General features: G+C 40.0%; 1 protein-coding gene across 3 annotated transcripts in view; it reads left to right on the top strand.

The window, feature by feature from the left end:
• The window catches only part of LOC149027673 (DNA polymerase epsilon catalytic subunit A-like), a 73,887-nt gene that overhangs the window by 36,031 nt on the left and 18,891 nt on the right, over positions 1–18,965 (top strand). For 2 of the 3 annotated variants that reach the window (XM_089164741.1, XM_089164735.1), the window contains exons 33-39: positions 4,820–5,010; positions 10,176–10,356; positions 10,437–10,501; positions 12,410–12,542; positions 12,659–12,760; positions 12,866–12,949; positions 18,858–18,947. In XM_089164741.1, the coding sequence (XP_089020867.1) occupies positions 4,820–5,010; positions 10,176–10,356; positions 10,437–10,501; positions 12,410–12,542; positions 12,659–12,760; positions 12,866–12,949; positions 18,858–18,947 (846 nt within the window). The remainder of the gene's footprint in view (positions 1–4,819; positions 5,011–10,175; positions 10,357–10,436; positions 10,502–12,409; positions 12,543–12,658; positions 12,761–12,865; positions 12,950–18,857; positions 18,948–18,965) is intronic. The other variant, XM_089164750.1, reaches the window with a different exon arrangement.

The following is an 18,965-nucleotide window of genomic DNA, read 5'->3' as shown; positions in this document are numbered from 1 at the left end:
TAGTCATTGATTTTACTATTTTGCTCTCGTGGTCTAACTTATAAGTACACCAAAGTTGTAATATGAAAATTTGAACGAGTGCACATGTTTGATGTATTATTTGACTTTAAACCTTCATGTTTTGATTTGTATCATGTAATGGTTGCGTATTTCATGTTTTATAAATTTGCATGTTCTCTCCTTCAGCTTATTGGTTTTAAAGTTATTGTTGAGTAGAAACTCATATATACACTTGTGTTTTTACAATTCTAAGACCACCACGGTGCTGAGATGCCTAAAATAGGCTACATTCCAAATTACAACCCATACTAAGTCCTAATACCCACCGAGATGGGCCCTCGAGTTTGGTCGAGTTGACTAGGCATTTTTTACCAGACCTTGTGAGATCTTAGTTTTCTTAGGGAGTGAGATCCCCGTTGTGACCTAGATCTGAAACCACGAGCAACACCAAATCTGGTTTTCCTATGGGCAACAGGATTCCTCTCAAAGGCATGTCAAGCTGTCAACCCAAATCTGTTGTTTCTCAAAATGCAGGGTTCTTGTCCTCTTAAGCCAACATTTGGATGGTAAACCATTTCAAACTATATGAGAGAAAGGGTACGTTTGCTATGGTGAAGTTGGATTTGAGCTGAGTTCAAGTTTTTCCTGAAACATGAATATTTAGTAGTGTTTTGGGTGCATTACCTTTGTACCTTCATCCCTTCTTTCTTCTTTGTTTTCTAATCTTTTTGCTTCTTTGGGGGTGGGGATAGGATTTTCTTTCGTCTTTTTTCTTGGCCATCCTTTCGCTATGTCTTGCCATAGTCCTGTCTTGTATTGCTTAGTTATGATCTTCCTTTCACTTCACAAATCATTTTGAGATAAAGTTCAATGGGTGAAATGGATAAAAGGGGAGGATGGTTGAGTATTGGTTATGCATGAGACCCTGTGAGGAGATGCAATGCATATACTTGTGGACTTCTAAATTGAGATAGTCCGGTTATGATTAGACCTGTTTATTGCATCAGTCATCAAGACACCACACATCATTGATATGTTAGAAAGCTTGTGTGATGGAAGTTAAAGAAGTTCTAATGAAGATGAAAGAATTAGGCCTATGTGAGATCCCATCAAAAGTGTGGAAGGTGCAAGAGTATGTGCGTTGTATTGTTTAACAAAGTTATTTAACAATATAATGGCCATAGGGACAATGCCAAATGGTTGGAGAAGCATTGTACAAAAATAAGGTTGATGTCTAGAGTTGCACTTACTATGGAAGCATAAAACTTAATAAGTCATACTAATGAAACCTTTCAAAGAAAGTTACTGAAGCTTGTCTGAGAGAAGAGACTTGTCTTTCTTGAAGCCCAGATTTGGCTTTACACCAGGTTGATCCACGATTATCTACCTGCTGGTGTGGCTCTTGGAAAGATGTAGAAGAATCTTTATTTGGTCATTATTGGCATGAGGATAGCGTATGACAAAGTACCTACAGATTTAGTCTGATATGTTCATGGCTGTCATGGTGTCTAGGTGAACAAGGCATTGCCTAGGCACCACCAAAGCGATTGCCACCTAGGTGTCATGTTGACAACTATGGAAGCATGGATAAATTCTTGAGACGAGAGGGTTGTCAAGAAAATTATATAGATGTAACCAAAGATGTGTTTTTGGATGTGGGGACTAGTGTGAGACCATGGATTGCCAGGGCAAGGAATTACAGTTAAAGTTGGGTTACATCCTAAACCCATATCTGTTTGTGTGCTTATGATGGGTGAGTTAACCAAAAATATCCAAGTTGTGGTTCTATGGTGTATGCTCTTTAATCAATGATATTGTTGTGGTGGATGAGTCAAAAGTATGGATGATTGTTTGAGAACTTGGTCTTGGTGGTCCAAAAAAGTGAGTGGGACCAAGATCTTGACGAGATCCAATCAAGGACTTCTTTTGGCAGCCAACTTGGTTGGCCATCCCCGTACCCGTGGATCTTTAACCCAGACATAGTAGAAGTCTGAATAACCCTTCTACACATAATTTAGTAATAGAAAGTGATCAAATATGGTTAAATTGCATTGCAATGGAGGATTGGAGAAGGGTCTTGTGTCATATAAGGGAATAGTTAGGGAAGAGAATGGCCAATTTTGGATTTCGCATTGAAAGGAGAGGAGGAATATCGACAATGGAAGTGTAAACTATTTACAGAGGTACTCTTCCCTGTGTAGAGAGGGGGATGCTGGAGGTGTCTATTTGATTAGATTCTAAGTTGGCAGTGGATCCTCTTCGAGGTAATTGCCGAGGAACTTGGAAGGTAGAAGGCATGAACGAAAATCTTACACCTTTTAACCTTGCTGAGACAAAAGGAGACCCTGCATGTGTTGAGGGAGCAAGATCAACCAGCTGATTTTATGATTAGAGTAGATTTGATGGATAAAGAAATTACTTGGAATCCTAGGGAGTTTCCTTTGGAGATAACGGACCTTATTGGTAAGGATGCTGAATTTCAGATCCACTATAGGTTGTTAGTGGGAATTCGGGTTTCTTTGGGGATAGTGGTGACAAGTGTATACCTTTGGTTTCACAATTCCTTCACTTCCATCACTTGTGTGGTTTTTATGAATCCTTTTATGTAACGTCTTTTCCTTCTGTACAAACATAAAACTACTTATCAAGAAAAAGGAAAAGATAATTCAATTTGTAGACCCTTATACCTGTGAGTCTCTTTGGTCTCCCCCTCCCTCTCCTTGTGTATTTTGCCACCTCTATTTCCTTCCCTTTACGGAGTTTAGTTATCGATTACTTTCCCAACGCCCCCACCCCGCCCAAAAGAAAAGGGGGGGGGGCAAGGCACTTATACAACTTCTCTACAGAATTTCCTGTCCAAAATTGAGCTTAAACTCCAAGTTCCAAAAGTTATAACAGCCAAAAATATAGTGCAACAAAACCAACAAGTTTTGTTGAGATCCCGTTGATTAAATGCTCGATTGAACCAAGATTCTGGTTGAACCTAGGTCTCGTTTTGACTTTATTCTCAGTCAAGTTGGTTAATACTGGGTTTTGCACACCGTCTTGTCCCACTTTCAAAATCAGCTGAGATTTTACTGACGTCTTGAACTATGGTAGGAACTAACAATAGGTTAGAGATGTAGAGGTTGGATTAGTAGATCAAAGATGGAGTATATGATTGTAACTTAAGTAGTGCCATAATGGATGAATACATGATGAAAATTGAGGAACAAACACTTCCCCCTCTCTCTAGTTCCACCATTGATATCCCCATTTGGCTTCCCCCCCTCCAAAACCTTCTCCGCAGCCTCAGCCTGGAACATCCTCAGAGCCCACAACCCTAAACCTCCTTGGCCCCTCTTGGTCTAGTTCAAAGGCTTCATTCCCCGTCATTTCCTTACCCTTTGGAGTGGCCCTTAACCTGGCCCTCCCTACCCAGTCCTTCCTTTGTTGGAATGGTTTAGAGGATCTTGAGCACCTATTATTTTCTTGCCCTTTTCTCCAGATCTATCTGGAGAAAAGCCCTAGTCTCCATTTGGCCCCATTCGAGGCGGTCTTTCGATTTTTCTCGTGATTGGTCTTGGATTCTGAGAACCTTTTCAGGTAATTCTATCTGTGATCGGATCGGCAAGCTAGTTTTCTGTGCATCCATTCATCACCTTTGGTGGGAGCGCAACCTTAGGAGATGGACTTCCAAATCCCGCTCTATTGATAGGATTTGGAATGCCATCTATTTTGATGTTTCATCTTGATTGTTAGCTATTCCCCATCCCTCGGTTGATGATACCCCAAGGAATAGGCTTATTGTTGTCTCCTGGGGTCTTAGTTCTTCGTTTTGGTCTCCTTGTTTCTTGTTTCCTTGTTTCTTTAATGTAATTATTTATTCATCCAAAAATAAAAATAAAAATTGAGGAACAAAATCCCACCAATTGATTATTTTTTATATTTCGGGTCTATCATACATAAAGGAGACAGATTATTAATTTATTATGTCTCACAAAGAAGTAAAGTAGGATTATTGAAATGGAGAGTTGCGACTGGAGTATTTTGTCATTGTGATCGGCATATTCCTTTAAAGCTTAAAGAAAAGTTCTACAGAACTGTTGTCCGACCTGCTATGAATTATGGGGTTGATAGGTTGGCAGTTAAGAAGTGTTAGAGACTCATATAGTGAAGCTATGTGTTGCAAAGACGGGGATATTAAGATGGATGCGCGACAAAACTAGGAATCATGATTTGAGAAACAAACGTATTGGAGCTGTTGAGGGAGTAACCCCAATCAGGGACAAACTTGAGGAATGTGACAATGTCTTCCGAGGTGGTTTGGCCATGTCCAAGTTGCATTGGAGACCTAAGGACTCTTCATTTAAGGAGAAATGATCTGATTTCGATTGAAGCAGCTGTAAGAGCTAGGGGCATGCCTAAAGACTATAGTTGAAGTTATGAGAAATAACATGCATGGTCTGAGTGTTGACCCCAGACAGAACCTATTGAAGTGCAATGATCCACTTTTCGACATCAAGCAGCTGAAAATTTCCTGATTTCATGAGCTATTCTCTCTTTCCTCTTTATTTTTTATTTCTCATTTGTCTATTTTATTTTCTTTAAGTTCCCTGATTTCCCTAGTTTGTTTTGAAAGGATCCATGTAGTTGTCCCCATTTAGCTGGGATTATTATGAACTTTTACTGTACACAGGGTGAAATGATTGTCATTATTGCTTTTCCCTTGAGCCTTGAGTGTGTCATATGGATACTGCCAACCTCAATGATCATTTGATCTACTTATTAGTTTAATAATTTGAATACGAATTTGAATAGTCTGTGATTCTCTGACCAGGGAATTTATGAGACAAAGATGCCGCTGGAATTTAGTGCCATCCTCCAGATTGGTTGCGTCTGTAAAGTGGATAAAGCAGTTAAGAATCAAAATTCTCAGAGCATTTGGAATCTCAGTGAATTGCAAATGAAGACCACTACAGAGTGTCCTTATTTGGAGCAACATATCTCTTTCTTTTATCTTTATCATAGGTATGGTAGCCATGTTCATATATTTTATCTTGAAAGCATTGGTGTTAGAAGCGAAAATGAAAAATTCATATGCTTTTTGCAAGTGTAACCTTAACATGTAAACAGTATATACTCTTTAATTTTTATTAAACTGCAATACAGTATATTAAACCAGAAAGTATAAATAAAAAGCTAGAACTTGAACTGGCATATGGTGTACAAGAAGAATCTCATGGTAAGGAAACATTATATATTAGTTGCTGTTGGACGTAAACGTGTTCATCTTACCTGCTGACAATTAACACCTAGCCATGGCTATTGCTTGACTTTGTTCTACTCAAGCTCTTATAGCTTTCATGTAGCCCTGAACTGTGGGTTCAATCAAGGGCCAATGCTGCCAGAAAATTAGAAAACCATAACCAAAAACAAGGGATTTTGGCTGTCTAGAGGGGAGACTGTTTAGAGTTTTTAAAATTCAGTTGGGGAAGTGGCTTTAAGACAACAGTACCCAAGTCCTAATGAAGGAATGAAGTGATTTCAGATGTTTCTGTGTCCTAAATTTTAGGGGTTAATTTTGATAAGTTAGGACTACTAGGGCTTGTCTTTTGGGGGTGCCCGGGGGTTGGGGGGGGGGGGGGGGGGGGGGATTGGGAGATCTCACTTGGATCAAAAGCTGGGGTTAATCTATTAAGATTCCCTCCATGAATCTGCTTAATCTGATGGTGGGATATAGGTGATCTGAACTTGAACAGATTAGGGTGAGGATTTCCATAAAACAGCAAATTGGAGAAGATGGATTGTGGGTCTTTTCCTCCAAAAATGGCTTCAAACTCAAAAGACCTAGTAACACTAGAAATAAAAACCTAATACTATTCTCTCTAAGCCATGTATTGGAGAACGTGGACCCTAATTACATACTAATGAGAAGTCATTTGACTTTGCTTGATAAGTCACATGATACCTTTCTTGGACCAACACTGAAGCCCAATTGAATCAACAGGAACACTGGTTCAATTGAAATAAAATTTGGGATTTGAAAACAAGCTATTTTTGCAGGCAGCTATTGAATCTCTGCTTTGGACTCCTTGATGCAGTTTGGTTGTCTAGAAATAGCCTCAGGTGTAGATCAGATGTAGGGCGGTCCCTACACCAACAACTAAAATTGTGTGTTTATGTTTAGGTTGTTTTAATTTTTCTTTTCTTTTTTTAGCCTGTCTACTGTTTATAAGTCTTATTTGAAGTTGATTACAATAGGAAAGTTGAATTTACCGTTCACGTGAACAGTGACCGTGAATGGTAACTCGTCTGAATTGAGCCCCCTAGATTTAGTCCAAGTCTTATGTCAACGATGTGGCTATATATATTGCTATAATTTCTCAGTTGAGTCCACAATTTGATTAACAAAAGCTTCTTTTGAGCATTGTTGCTTTGTGAGTTAGTGTTTCGAATTCCCTATCTGGCTATCTCTCTTCTATGATTCCCCTAAGCTGTCCCATTCGATCTTCATTGAAGAAACTTCAATATTGTATAAACTTCTGTAAGTTCAAAGATTAATTCAGGCATTCGACAGGCTGTTTACAATAACTGAGTTCGTTTTTTCTTTTTTCTAAGTCCTCTAAGTTCCAATCTGCAATTACCCTTTTTCTTTATATTTTAATTTTCCTTAAAACCCTACCCATTAATACCTATCTCTAGCCCAAAACTACCATTATAACCTATTAAAAATCCATGCGACAGCCTGTACCTGTCATTCCCTTCTTCCAAGCAAAAGTGTACATCAAAATACCATCCAAAATCTTATTGGGACCTCAATTGTACTGAGGTGGCTCAAGGTCTCACCCTAGATCTTGGCTCGAACAATGATACACACTGCTTGGAGTGTAAGGATATAGAGTTGCACCTTTTCCACTAGTCCGGGTTTTTAGATGACTTGCAGGTGTTTTATCCTACAAGTGGTATTAGAGTAGATGGTCACGAATTTGAGTCTCCCTAGTGGCGTGACTTTTGGGGGGGGGGGGGGATTGTTGGGACCTCGACTTAACTGAGGTTGCCCTTGGTCTCGCCCTAGATCTAGGCTCAAATTGTGATGTGGCTGGCTGTAGTGTACGAAATTAGAGTTGCACCTTCTCCACAAGTCTGTGCTTTTGGATGACTGGAAGGCACTTGATCCTACAAGTCTAGGATTATAAACCCTTTCTTGAATTTTTGTACTCTGCAAAAAACCCAAAATTTCAAACTTAGCTCACCAATTTAACCCTTAAAACTGTTGCAAACAATAGGGATCATCCTTATGTATCACTACCTAAGTTTTATACAGTTTTCATCCTCATCCAACCTCATATAACCTGTATTTTTGTGTAACTAATCAACTACCCAAAACCCCCTAAAATCCTAACCTTTTGAATTGAGGGCCTGAATGACTAGCCCCTAGTTTATCCTACTCAATATAAGGCTACGTCACTCCCTAGAGGAAGCCTATTACCATTTAGATCTTGGGACTAAAGACCCATAACCTTAAACCTCCACCCTAGGCTTATTTTAAATTGGTGCTTCATCTGCATCAATTGATATTAACTTATAAAATGTGATAAGCCACATATCTTGAAATATAAAATTATTATGCTAAAATGATGATGATTATTCAATACAAACAGTGACAAGAATATGGGAGGTGGATCAGGATGTGTTTGTTGAAGTATCCAATGAAAACGCTTAAACTATTAAGTGAAGCACGATGTGTATAAGTAGGCACCTAACGTCCCAGAGTTTTCAAATGCGAAATCATTTCCAACACTATTTTGTGTTGTCCCTCTTCTAGGTGGCAATAAATGTGGCATGTGTGGCCTCTTTTTTAGGTGGTCATCAGAGTATGCTTGGTACCATGTGAAATATCCAACTCAAAGCTCGGGTCATTTCATGGAGGGCTTTACTGATTGAAAGAGGCATCATGGTGTCAGAGTTCTTTTTATTTGATACATCAAACATAATTAGGAAGGCTAGGTTATTATATTACTTATCTCTCTAAACATATATAAAGCACAAGTCTACCAAATTTTTTGAATATTGGTAAAAACCCCTGAGGTTTTTGAAACATTCTTGAAACTTGTTGAAACCTTGGTTTTTAAAACTAACCCATGGTTTTGTCTCGGTTTCTTGGAAACTGAGATTTAACCAAAATTTAGGCCCATCTTGGTCGAAACCTGAACCATAAAATGAGACAGACAAATAAACTTATTGGATGGGGATGTGGCAGCACAACACTAATGGAGTGAAATAAATTCAAATTTCTAATGGAATTATACTTGATCCTTAGACTTGCAGCCACCAAGTGAGAGAATTGATTACCAATTCTGTATAAACAATCTAAATTTGGCTGTTGTTTTCATCAAAGAAAAATCTAAACTTGTCTGGATTCTCCTAATCCCACTTACTAGGGGGTTCTAGGAGAATGTCTTCCTTCTATAATAAGAAAAGAAAAATCTTAAACTGCCTTTAAACAAAAAAAAAAAAAGGTTTCTTGGCTGCCATTATAAGGAATTAAAGCATCAAAAGTACGAAATCTAATAACGCCCCAACCCCCAAACATTGTAATTATACCTAGTCTTGGGATACCAATCGTGCATGACTATATTGCCCTTTCATTCCCTGTGCATTCATGGTAATAGGCCTCCAAGTGGAAAGATCCTAGTTGTGCCATAGTTACTTCATATCAGTGAAACTACTGCGTTAGTTAGATTTGAAGTTTTTTTTTCCTTTCCTTTCCTTTTCTTTTCTTTTCTTGTGATGAATAATAAATATATGACCCATCCAGAAGAAAGAATGTACAAAGGAGGGAGTGGGGGGGGGGGAGCCGCAACTAAGATCTATGCTGCTGAGACAAGAGGTCGTGACCTAGGCCCCAAGTAACCACAACATGTTTGTTCCTTGGAAAATCTATTAGGGGTTTTGGCCAAATGGAAGCTAGCTTTAGACTAATGTCCTTACGGATGGCCTTCCAAGAGCCCATTTCAGCAGACCTAAAGAGATGGCCAATAGGAGGCAAAGGTGAATTTCAAAATTGTTTTAGATTGCAGCCCGGCGGCATGCGAGTGCAACAACTTAGTGGGTTTCGCCCATGATATCCCTACCATTTTTTTGGCCCAACATCCCTTCTGTCCCAACACCAGAGATAGTAGTTGCCAGCCTTGAGTTTGTGAACAGACTGCTGGTCATAAGGAGGAGGAAGGTGCGGATGACATCAAGTCATCATGCCTTGCATGCCCAAGGTGACACACATGCTACAATGGGCAGGACAAAGGGTCTTGATCCCCCAAGGGTGTGCTAACTCCAAAAACCCTTATTTCGAATTGCAGGCTGCAACTTGCCTGCATGAAGCTGGAATCGCTTGTAATCGCTGGTCAGCCATACATCGGTGAATTTGTTCCTGGCCTTGTACACACCACCAACATCATGGGAGCTGGCCATGCGTTAAGTTACATTGGTTCCACATTCACATTCCGATCTATATTCATGGAATACGCTGCCATGCAAATGGAATTTCTTGTCAACAATGAGACTCTAGAAGGTTTCAATTCCTATCTTTGTCTATTATTGTTGTCTTACATTAGGAAAATAGAAAAAACTTAAGTTAATTAAAGAAACTAATACTCTTAACATTTTTCTGTTGATTCTTCAAACTCAAAGAGAAGAGTAAATCTAATTCAAATTTGGAAATTCATAGATCAGCAACCTCTCCTTTGGGCTCATCCCTTGCTTGTTCTGTGCGCTAGCCATTGTTATATAGTTGGGCCCTTGCTTTTTAGGTTGAAGCGCATTAACACAATAATTTGATTGCATGTAATGCTAGGGGCTCATGCTTTTTGGCTTTGCAGGAGGGCTTGTCTTTGCACTTTCGTTTTCTTTGCTTCAGCCCAATTTTTTTTTCAATCCAATATTTGTTTTAGACATTTTCTTTTAAGAAAGCATTTGGTTTTGCTCATCTCTTCAGTTGTAACAAAATTTTTACACAATTTTCTAGCAGATTTGAAGATGAATTTATGATTACTCTTTATACTGAGGGATCCTCAAAGGAAACTATACTTTATGTGTAATGAATAAAAAAATTTACCTGGTTATCTGTCCATTTTCCTTTTCAATCTTCCTAATTTCAGCAGACTCTTAATATGATATGTTTATCTCAAATGCAGCTTATCTGAGGGGCGGGGAATATATGTTGCATATTTTCCCATGTCTGGTGCAATATCTGTCGTGGTGGTTAATCCTTTTCAGAATAGAGACTTGTCCCTGTCTATTCTGGAAAAGCAATTCCGTGAAGCTTGCCAAGCTTTTTCTTCTGATCCTCCTCATCGGAATCATGTTGTTTTTAAGGTGATTATTGTATTTGGTTGTGGCAGCTCTAGTTTATTTATTATTTCTAATTACTGATTCATGAACATGCTAATATCCAGGTGGATTATGTGGGACATGTTAAAGATGCTGAAAAGATTTTGCTTAGAGCAATAAATGAGTACAGGTTTGATTCACTTAAATTTTTTGCAAACATGATATTTACCTGTTGAATAGAAGCATTGTGGTTCAGTCCTAAATATCGCAACTACGGTAGGTTTTATTAGAAAGGCTGAGACTATGCGTGAATAAATGGCATGAGAATTTTGTTGGTTGTGGAAATGGGACATTGGGGGGTGGTTGGTATTCATTAAACATTATAGCGTGTGGGGTTATCTATCATGTTTTTCTTGCTGGTTGGGTTTAGTTGCTATTGTTTCTAGTCTGTTCTTATTTATTAGAGCAAATTGCACCGGCACCCCAAAATGGAGGCCTTAAAGCACTGACACCCCACTTTATGTTTAAAAAACACATAGGTCATGTTATGTTTGAATGGTTAGTTATATTATTGAAAAGTCTATTATACCCTTGACTTATTCTCCAAGATATCTTCCTCATTTATCCAAAAAACAAAAAAGCAATAACCCCGACATCATTCAATCGTTTTCTTCCCCGCCTCTTCTTTTCCTTCTTTTCTAGGCCCGCCGCGCAACAAATCAAACCCCCCACCTTGGTAATCTTTCCCATTGTGTCCTCCCGGCGACCTGTGTGATGATGGAAGCGCGGTTCTTCGAGATCCGACAATCTTTAGGCCTGAATTCTCCCACTGCTGTTCTGTCTTCTCTGTGATGGGTTGGGGGGGTTGACATCTTCTTTATGGTTGCGGGTATTGAAGATTATCAACTCGAGCTCGGTTGGACCTTTGGGGCCTTTCCTGGGGGACATAAAAACACATGCTGATCAAACATGAGTTATCATTCATAAGGATATAGAATCAACTGGAACTACCGTCTTTCTTGATCCGGAGAGACCATGATTTTGCCATGAACTCCCAATGTATCACTTGAGTCAGAGCGGGGCCCGTGTTCCCATCGGGTTTAGTCTTTCACATATGGATAGTCTGATCGAAGACCCACCATTCTCATCATAATTAATTCTGTCCTTGGCTCGATCATTGTCAAGCTAGGCAATTTCCCTTCTCTAGCATCCCTCTTGAACTTCAATTGTATTGGTGGACTTAGTTCATATTTTAGTTTCCCTAAATTCTGTACGGTGGCAGGATGCTCGGAGTATCCACAATCATTCCCATTCTCATGGATAGAATCGAGTGGTTTTCTATGGTTATCCATGCACAGTTGTTTCTTAACATGGCTGTTGGCCCGTGAGAGTTGCGAGTAGACAAATAGCCTATTAGGCTGGGTAGGTCGAGGAATCAAGAGAACCATCGGTCGAGGCGGCGAACTCATGAACCAAATATTCATAGATAGGTGCGATTTAGGATGGAAGCCATTCATCCGCTCGGGGGCGGAGCCAGATCTGCTTCTCAAAGGTGGCTTGGATCAGGTCGGCGAACTTGGTGCCGTCGGTCAGCGGATGGTTGGGCTTGGGTTGTTTTTTATTTTATTTTTTCTCTTCAGTTTTTGTGTGTATTTTTGGAATTAAATTACGGTGTATCGTTTCTACGGAATGACTAATGTGTTTAATGGTGGGGTGTCTGTGTTTTTAAACATAAGTGGGGTGTCGGTGCTTTATAGGCTCCATTTTGGGGTGCCAATGCAATTTGCTCTATTTATTATTAAGTTGAGCCTTTTTGTAATTTCTATAACCTTAAGTTATAAATAGAGTGGACTTATTGCTATGGTAGCTATTCCATTCCTACCATGAGTTATGTAGTTATTTCCCTCTCTTCTTCTTTTCTGGTACTTATACTGTCACATGGTATCAGAACTTTTCCTAGATCACTACCTGACATTCCTTTATCTGTTTTGAAAGTACTTAACCAAGCAAGACAAAGAAGTTCACTTTTCATCATCTTTTGTTTCAACTTAATTCCCCATATTAGTTCACATAATATTATCGTATTCATTCATGGCAGGCATCAACACCATGGACCAACAGTTGCTGTCGTTGAATGCCCAAACATCCATTCAATGAAGACAGGCATCCATATTCTGGATGAATTCCCTTGTGTGAACATTCCCTGCAATGCACGCGATAGCCACTATCAGGTATTATTAGTGCCTCTTTAATTGGTTTACATGCATACTTATTTTCTTTTCCATTTGCTATCATGCATTTGGGGAGAAAAGAATAATCTTAATACTTAAATTTCTCCTCCATATAGGCTCTAGGATGGCAAACTGTGGCTGCAAAAATTGGAATGCAACGATGTGCTGCATCATCACACTGGTTGAATGAGAGAATTTCTCTTTCGAGATATGCACATGTAATGTTTCTTTCCATCCCCAGCAACGCTCTGTCGTTTGTGTTGGTTCCAGTTCTGATGGATTATTATGAAACCCTTGTAACTGTTAATACATCCTTGAAGCAGGTACCCTTGGGGAATTTTGAACTTGACTGGCTTCTATTCACAGCTGATATATTTTACTCTAGAGCATTACATGATCATCGACAGGTAATCTCTGAATAACTGTTCATGTTTATATTATATGCTTCTCTTTCAATTCAGAAACCTGCTAGAGATTATATGATCCTGGGTGAATGCCCATTTGGGTTTTCTTTCATGTTTATATTATATGCTTCTCTTTCAAATTGGAAACCTGCTAGAGATTATATGATACTTGGTGAATGCGCATTTGGGTTTTCATTTAATCATTGCTTTCATTTCATTCTAATTGCTTTGTTATATTTTATTCCACTTATTGGTATACATATCCAGTGTATAATTTTCTGTAAAATTGATTGGAACAGCAGGAGTTTTATCAGTCTGAGTTTAAGCATCGTTGGTTGTTCTGCAAACCTTTAGGGTCAAAGAAGCAAAATAGTTAATCATTTTCTGTAAAATTGATTGCTTTCATTTCATTCTAATCGCTTTGTTATATTTTATTCCACTTATTGATATACATATCCAGTGTATAATTTTCTGTAAAATTGATTGGAATAGAAGGAGTTTTATCAGTCTGAGTTTAAGCATCATTGGTTGTTCTGCAAACCTTTAGGGGCGAAGAAGCAAAATAGGTAATAATCTTCTTATGTGGCAGCCTAGAAAATGGGATGACTTCTTCCTCATCCAACATTCCGGCACTCTCCTGTCTCTCTGCTTCCCAGCCACTGCCATCGCTTTCTTCTATTCAGCAATGGAGTTCCTTTTTTAACCATGCACCTAAATCTTCCAGAGGACCATCTCTTCTGAACAAGTTGTTTGTCATCATCTGGTTGCAGCCCGAATACTGCTTTTCTTTCTGGTAAAAAATCATTTTGCAATGCTACCCTTTGTCTCTACTGTTGATGGTGACCAATACCCAGCTCTTGAAAAGCTCTCTAGTCAGAGCGATCTGTAGAGCTGCGATTCAAGGGTTTTCCAAGTTACTGTGCTCTAGAATGGACATTTTCCCCTTGATTGCTTTAGCCCCCCCCCCCCCCCCCACACACACACAAAAAAAAAAAACTTCTACTCCTGTCCAGGTGGGCCTCCTATTCCTTCTCCTTTATCATCTTCCCTACCCTTATAAGTCTTTTTGGGCCTTTGCCCTCTCCTTAAGTGATGCAGGCCTAGTATAGGGCTGCAATGGTGGGCGAGGAGAATAAGGGAATAGGGAGGGGAAGGAGAATATGGGGAAGGAGATCTCTTAATAAGAGACGGAACTTTTCAATCAATTCAATCTTCAAATTGTGTCCTAGTATAAGCTATTTAAAGGAAAATAAAATGCAAATCCCAGTGAAATCAGACAACAAACAAAATCCTAACTAAGGTAAAAATTTCGATCGATATGAACATTCGACCTTGGAAAAGGTCGAAATTTCGTCCGAAATTGGATACTTTTTCCCTAAATCTTGAAATCTCAATTTCGAGCCTCAAATGCACTCAAATTGATTTGGATTTTTGCATACTAGCTATTTCAAGCATAATAAACACTATAAAACTACTAGTTTACTAAAAAACTACTGAAAATGTAACATCCAACATTCCAAGTATATAGTACATGAATCAGAGAAGAAGCGGGAATGTTATTACTTACAAGTCTATTCTATTCAAGCCTCAAGGTCTCCCTCTTCCGTCTGCACCCCATACAAATGACAATATAACTCCCATGATGTTTGCCCCCGCCCCATATAGTTTTGGACATAGTCAAGAACTGCATCTCTGTATGTGGCCTCATCCACATGCATAAGATTCCCTAACGGTGGGAAGTTGTGAATCTCCATAGGAACTGGTGGTGGTGGGCCTTGTGGCTGTGGAATAGTGTGGAAGATCTGCTCAACAAATGAAAGAGCACCCTGGCTCTCAGGACTAGGAGAAGGATAAGGATACTGATAAGGTCCCAGTGGCTAACTCCGATAATCGACAGTGGGAGGGACACCATAAGCTCCATAGGCCGCTCCATAACCATAAGGCTCCAGTCGTGGTTGACTGGCCTGACCCTGAATCTGATAGCCAGGAGGGACACCATATGGTCCTTATGGACCATAACCATAAGTCGACTCGGTAGAACCAATACTCTCCACAACAGTATCATATGAGGACTCTTCAAGCCTATGCCATCCGGATCCTCTGGAGGTGGAGGAGTCTCTAGCATCATCAATGCTCATCGATCTCATAGATCCCACCAAGCTCTCGGCATCGGATGGACGGTAGGACCCATATGATGGCGTGTCCTCTGTGCTCCAGGCGTGCTGTCTCCCCTTCCCCTTCCTCGAATATGTAGAGGAAACATTTTTGCCTCGAGATGCAGCTCCAGTATGGTCTGAATCCTGTGTCGCGTGGGTAAACTAACTCTCTCCTGTGAATCTCGGTGGTCGTCCTCCCCCCCCTTGACTCTCACGTACGGGTGGTGGTGGTGGTCTGTCCCTAGGATCAGCTGAATCTTGATCACGAGGTCCCACACCCTCCTCATCCCCTCCATCATCACCGTCACTGCCATCGTCATCATCACCACCATCGTCGTCATCGCCGGAGGCCTGAGTCACCTCATCCTCGGTGTCGGACCGGAAAATCAAATCCTCACTCTGGGTGGATGCACTAGGGTGTGGCACGAAGGGACGGGCGAGCTCTGCATGTGGCCTCCCCTCCTGGGCCATTAAGTCCCCCACATCAGCCCCCATCTCCTTTGCAATCTGATTATTGGGAAGACCTCCCTCCTCATCCAGCAATCCGTCTCCACTATCCCTGATCCAGTCAACTACTGGGTTATCATCATCATCCATCTCAAATATGTCGGCCAACTCGATATTGGTGCTCTCTCTATCCATCCCCTGTCTAATATGATCCTCTCTCAATCTCATATTATAGTGTAGGTAGACAAGGTTCTCTAGACGCTTCACACCCAATCGGTTGCGCCTCTTCGAGTGAATGAGGCTGAAGGTGCTCCAATTTCGCTCACAACCAGTGGCAGAACATGTCTGGGAGAGCACTTTGCTTGCAATCACACTCAAGTGGTGTGAGTCACGTCCAAATTGCAACCACCACTCAACTGCAACAAACATAGACTCCAAGTCATTTTAATACTTAAATAACTAAATTAAAAATAGAATATAATAATTAAATGTATAATGAAATAAATGAATGAACTTACCCGAAGGGGCGGTTTCCCTTCCCGATACGGCCACAGCACGACCGAAGCTCCCAGTGGCATCCCTAAAAGCCTTTATTTAATATATAAAGAGAAAAAACAAATAAACAATAACTAGTTACTAGGTTAATGACTTAGTATAAAGGCTGGAGAGGAAAATGTGGTTCAAATTGTGACCGATAATGGCTCCAACTACAAGAAAGCTGGGTTGAAGATGCAGGAGAACTCCAGGTATCTAAAGTCTAAACATATAGGATTAATTTTCATTTGCAAATACTTATATTTACATTACACATATACATGTACACTTTATAACTTTGTATTGATGGCTTGATGCCTTGATGGATGGACAAATATAGGCTCTTTTGGACTCCTTGTGCTGCTCACTGCATTTACTTAATGTTGAAGGAGATTGGAAAGGTCAAGCTTGTGAAGAATACCGTGGACCAAGCTTGACATGTTAGCACCTTCATATATAACCACACCTATTCATTAAGGATGATGAGGGACAAGTGCTAGGGTGAGTTAGTGAGGACAGGCATAACCATATTTGCTACTAATTAGATAGCACTGCAGAGCTTTGAGAGTAGGAAGACTGGCCTTAGGAGTATGTTTGCATCAGAGGAGTGGTTTAACTGGGAGGGTTCTTCATTAGTGGGAGGAAGGAGAGCACAGTTGACCATCCTTGATGAGACTTTCTGGCACAATGTGAGGATAGTGGTGAAGATGCTTGAGCCAGCTATACCCTACCACCTTATAGGATATTTTTTTTTGTTTTTTAGGATGGATAAATAAATTCATTAACCAAATGGGAGAAAATGGTAAGGGAAAATACAAAGCCATAAACGGGCTCAATAAAACAAGTGTAGAACACTAGCACAAGAGTCACATAGTTGTAAAAGACCAGAAAAGAAACATTAGCAACACTAAGCCAAAATGGACTAAAAGTGCAGTAGACCGACGTAGTTTCCCATCCGATGGTGACACTAAGCCTTCATTGTAACAAAGCGCAAGACATGCAACACCACAAATGCTAGGTTTGGAAGCATCACAAGAATGAGACGAAGAACGATAGAGGAGAAACAGAGGGAGAAGGAAGAATCCGAATCTGAGTTCAAACCGGATTCGGAGAGATCAACAACAATGACCCTTATGGCTTTATCATCCAACACTAGAGAGGCCATTGAGGAATAGAATCCTCAACAATTTGAGGCTGAACCCTAAAACAGAAAGGGGAGAGGGAGAGAGAAGGAGAAATAGTGGGAGGAGATGAATCAGGAACTGAGTTCAAACTAATTCGGAGAGAGTGAGAAGATGAGAAGCCTTTACAAACTGAGATGACACTTGAAACGGCCCCAATTTTTTTTTCACAGACTAAGAGAGTGAGAAGATGAGAAGCAGAAGAGGAGAAGCAAAGAGAAGAGAGCGGAGAGGGGTTGTTCGAATATGAGATCTTATTCGACCAAACCTCTGCTGAAACAAAATGAGAAGCAAAGAGAAGAGAAGAACCAGAGGGAAGAGAGATGGATCTCAAGTCTGAGATCTTGCTCAGCCTAACCTTTGCAAAAACAAAGAGACAAGAATTAGGGCATGGAGGAGAAGTAAAGAGAGGAGGAGAACCAGAGGAAGAGAATGGATCTCAGGTATGAGATTTTGCTTGACCTAACCTCTACAAAAGTAGAAAGAGGAGAACGAGAAGGAGGAGATGGGATCTTAGATTTGACATCATGCTTAACCAAACCTTTGTAGAAACAAAGAGGAGAAGCAATTAGCAAAAAAAGAAGATTGAACCCACTGCGACAATGGAGAAACCATTGAGGGCCGAAGCCCATGAAGTGTAGAACCCTAGCGACTCTTAGAATGGAGATTGCCATTCCCTCTTGGAAGCGCAGAACCCTAAAGATCTTTTTGTTATATGGCCATAATATGGAATTATGGGTTTTATTTATTTATTTATTTTTTTATATATTTTTGGTTAGCATCAGGGTCAGGGTTGAGTGTTTAATTTGGCCTACTCCCCCCGGTAGGGTTAGGGTCAAGCTAGGGTATTTAGGTTAAGGATCAGGGTTTAAAAAGCCGAGCTGCACCTGACCTTTTTGCAGCCCTAGTGTGGACCTCCTATGTTGGCCATATAGTAAATCAAAGCATAAAAATTCCATCAAGTACCCAAAGGTACAATGCATGGACATATATGTGAGGATATGCCTAGATGTAGGAGGTATATGATTGAGTTTGGGTCTGTACTTGACATGTGGACAATCCACTAGCCCCTATATTCATTGGTTGGAAGTATCATTTTGCAGTTCCACTTTGTAGAATAAAGTTTACCCATGAAGGATTCCATGCTTAGATTACCATGCAGAATACTTTTCTCCAAATAAAATATAAGTCAATCATATAATTCCGCCAATAGAATCTGATTCTATCTACTAGCTAGAAACTAGTAGATAAGTCCGTCTTTGTTTACCAACTTTCCACTTCCATACGTTCAATTCAAACTGTTCTCCTTAAGGTATTCTTTGATTCATATCATGCCATATGTTGATAAAGTTGCTCAAGGTAGCATTGTCTATAGTGCCATGAAATGAATGATGAATCAACAAATATGGAGAACATCATGGGGATGTGCCTCGGAAAAAGCCCAGTCAACTCCTAAAAGACAAAAATAAAAAATGGAAAATAAATATTGCTGCACTTTGCAGTCCAGCAATGATAAAAGTAAATAGCTAGTTCTTTCATAGTTTATAATGTGTCTGATTGTGTGCTTCACTGAAGATTGCCAACATATTTCAGCTCTTTTTCTCACAGGTACTTTGGATATCAAATGACGGCATCCCAGATCTTGGTGGCATTGTTGAAGATGAGACGTGCTTTGCTGATGAAGTAAGTATCATGAGCAAT

This window comes from Hakea prostrata, chromosome 1, assembly GCF_041222555.1.
Source record: "Hakea prostrata isolate BN-2017 chromosome 1, UWA_Hpros_2, whole genome shotgun sequence".
Taxonomy (NCBI): domain Eukaryota; kingdom Viridiplantae; phylum Streptophyta; class Magnoliopsida; order Proteales; family Proteaceae; genus Hakea; species Hakea prostrata.
This window is presented reverse-complemented; position numbering and strand designations above follow the sequence as displayed.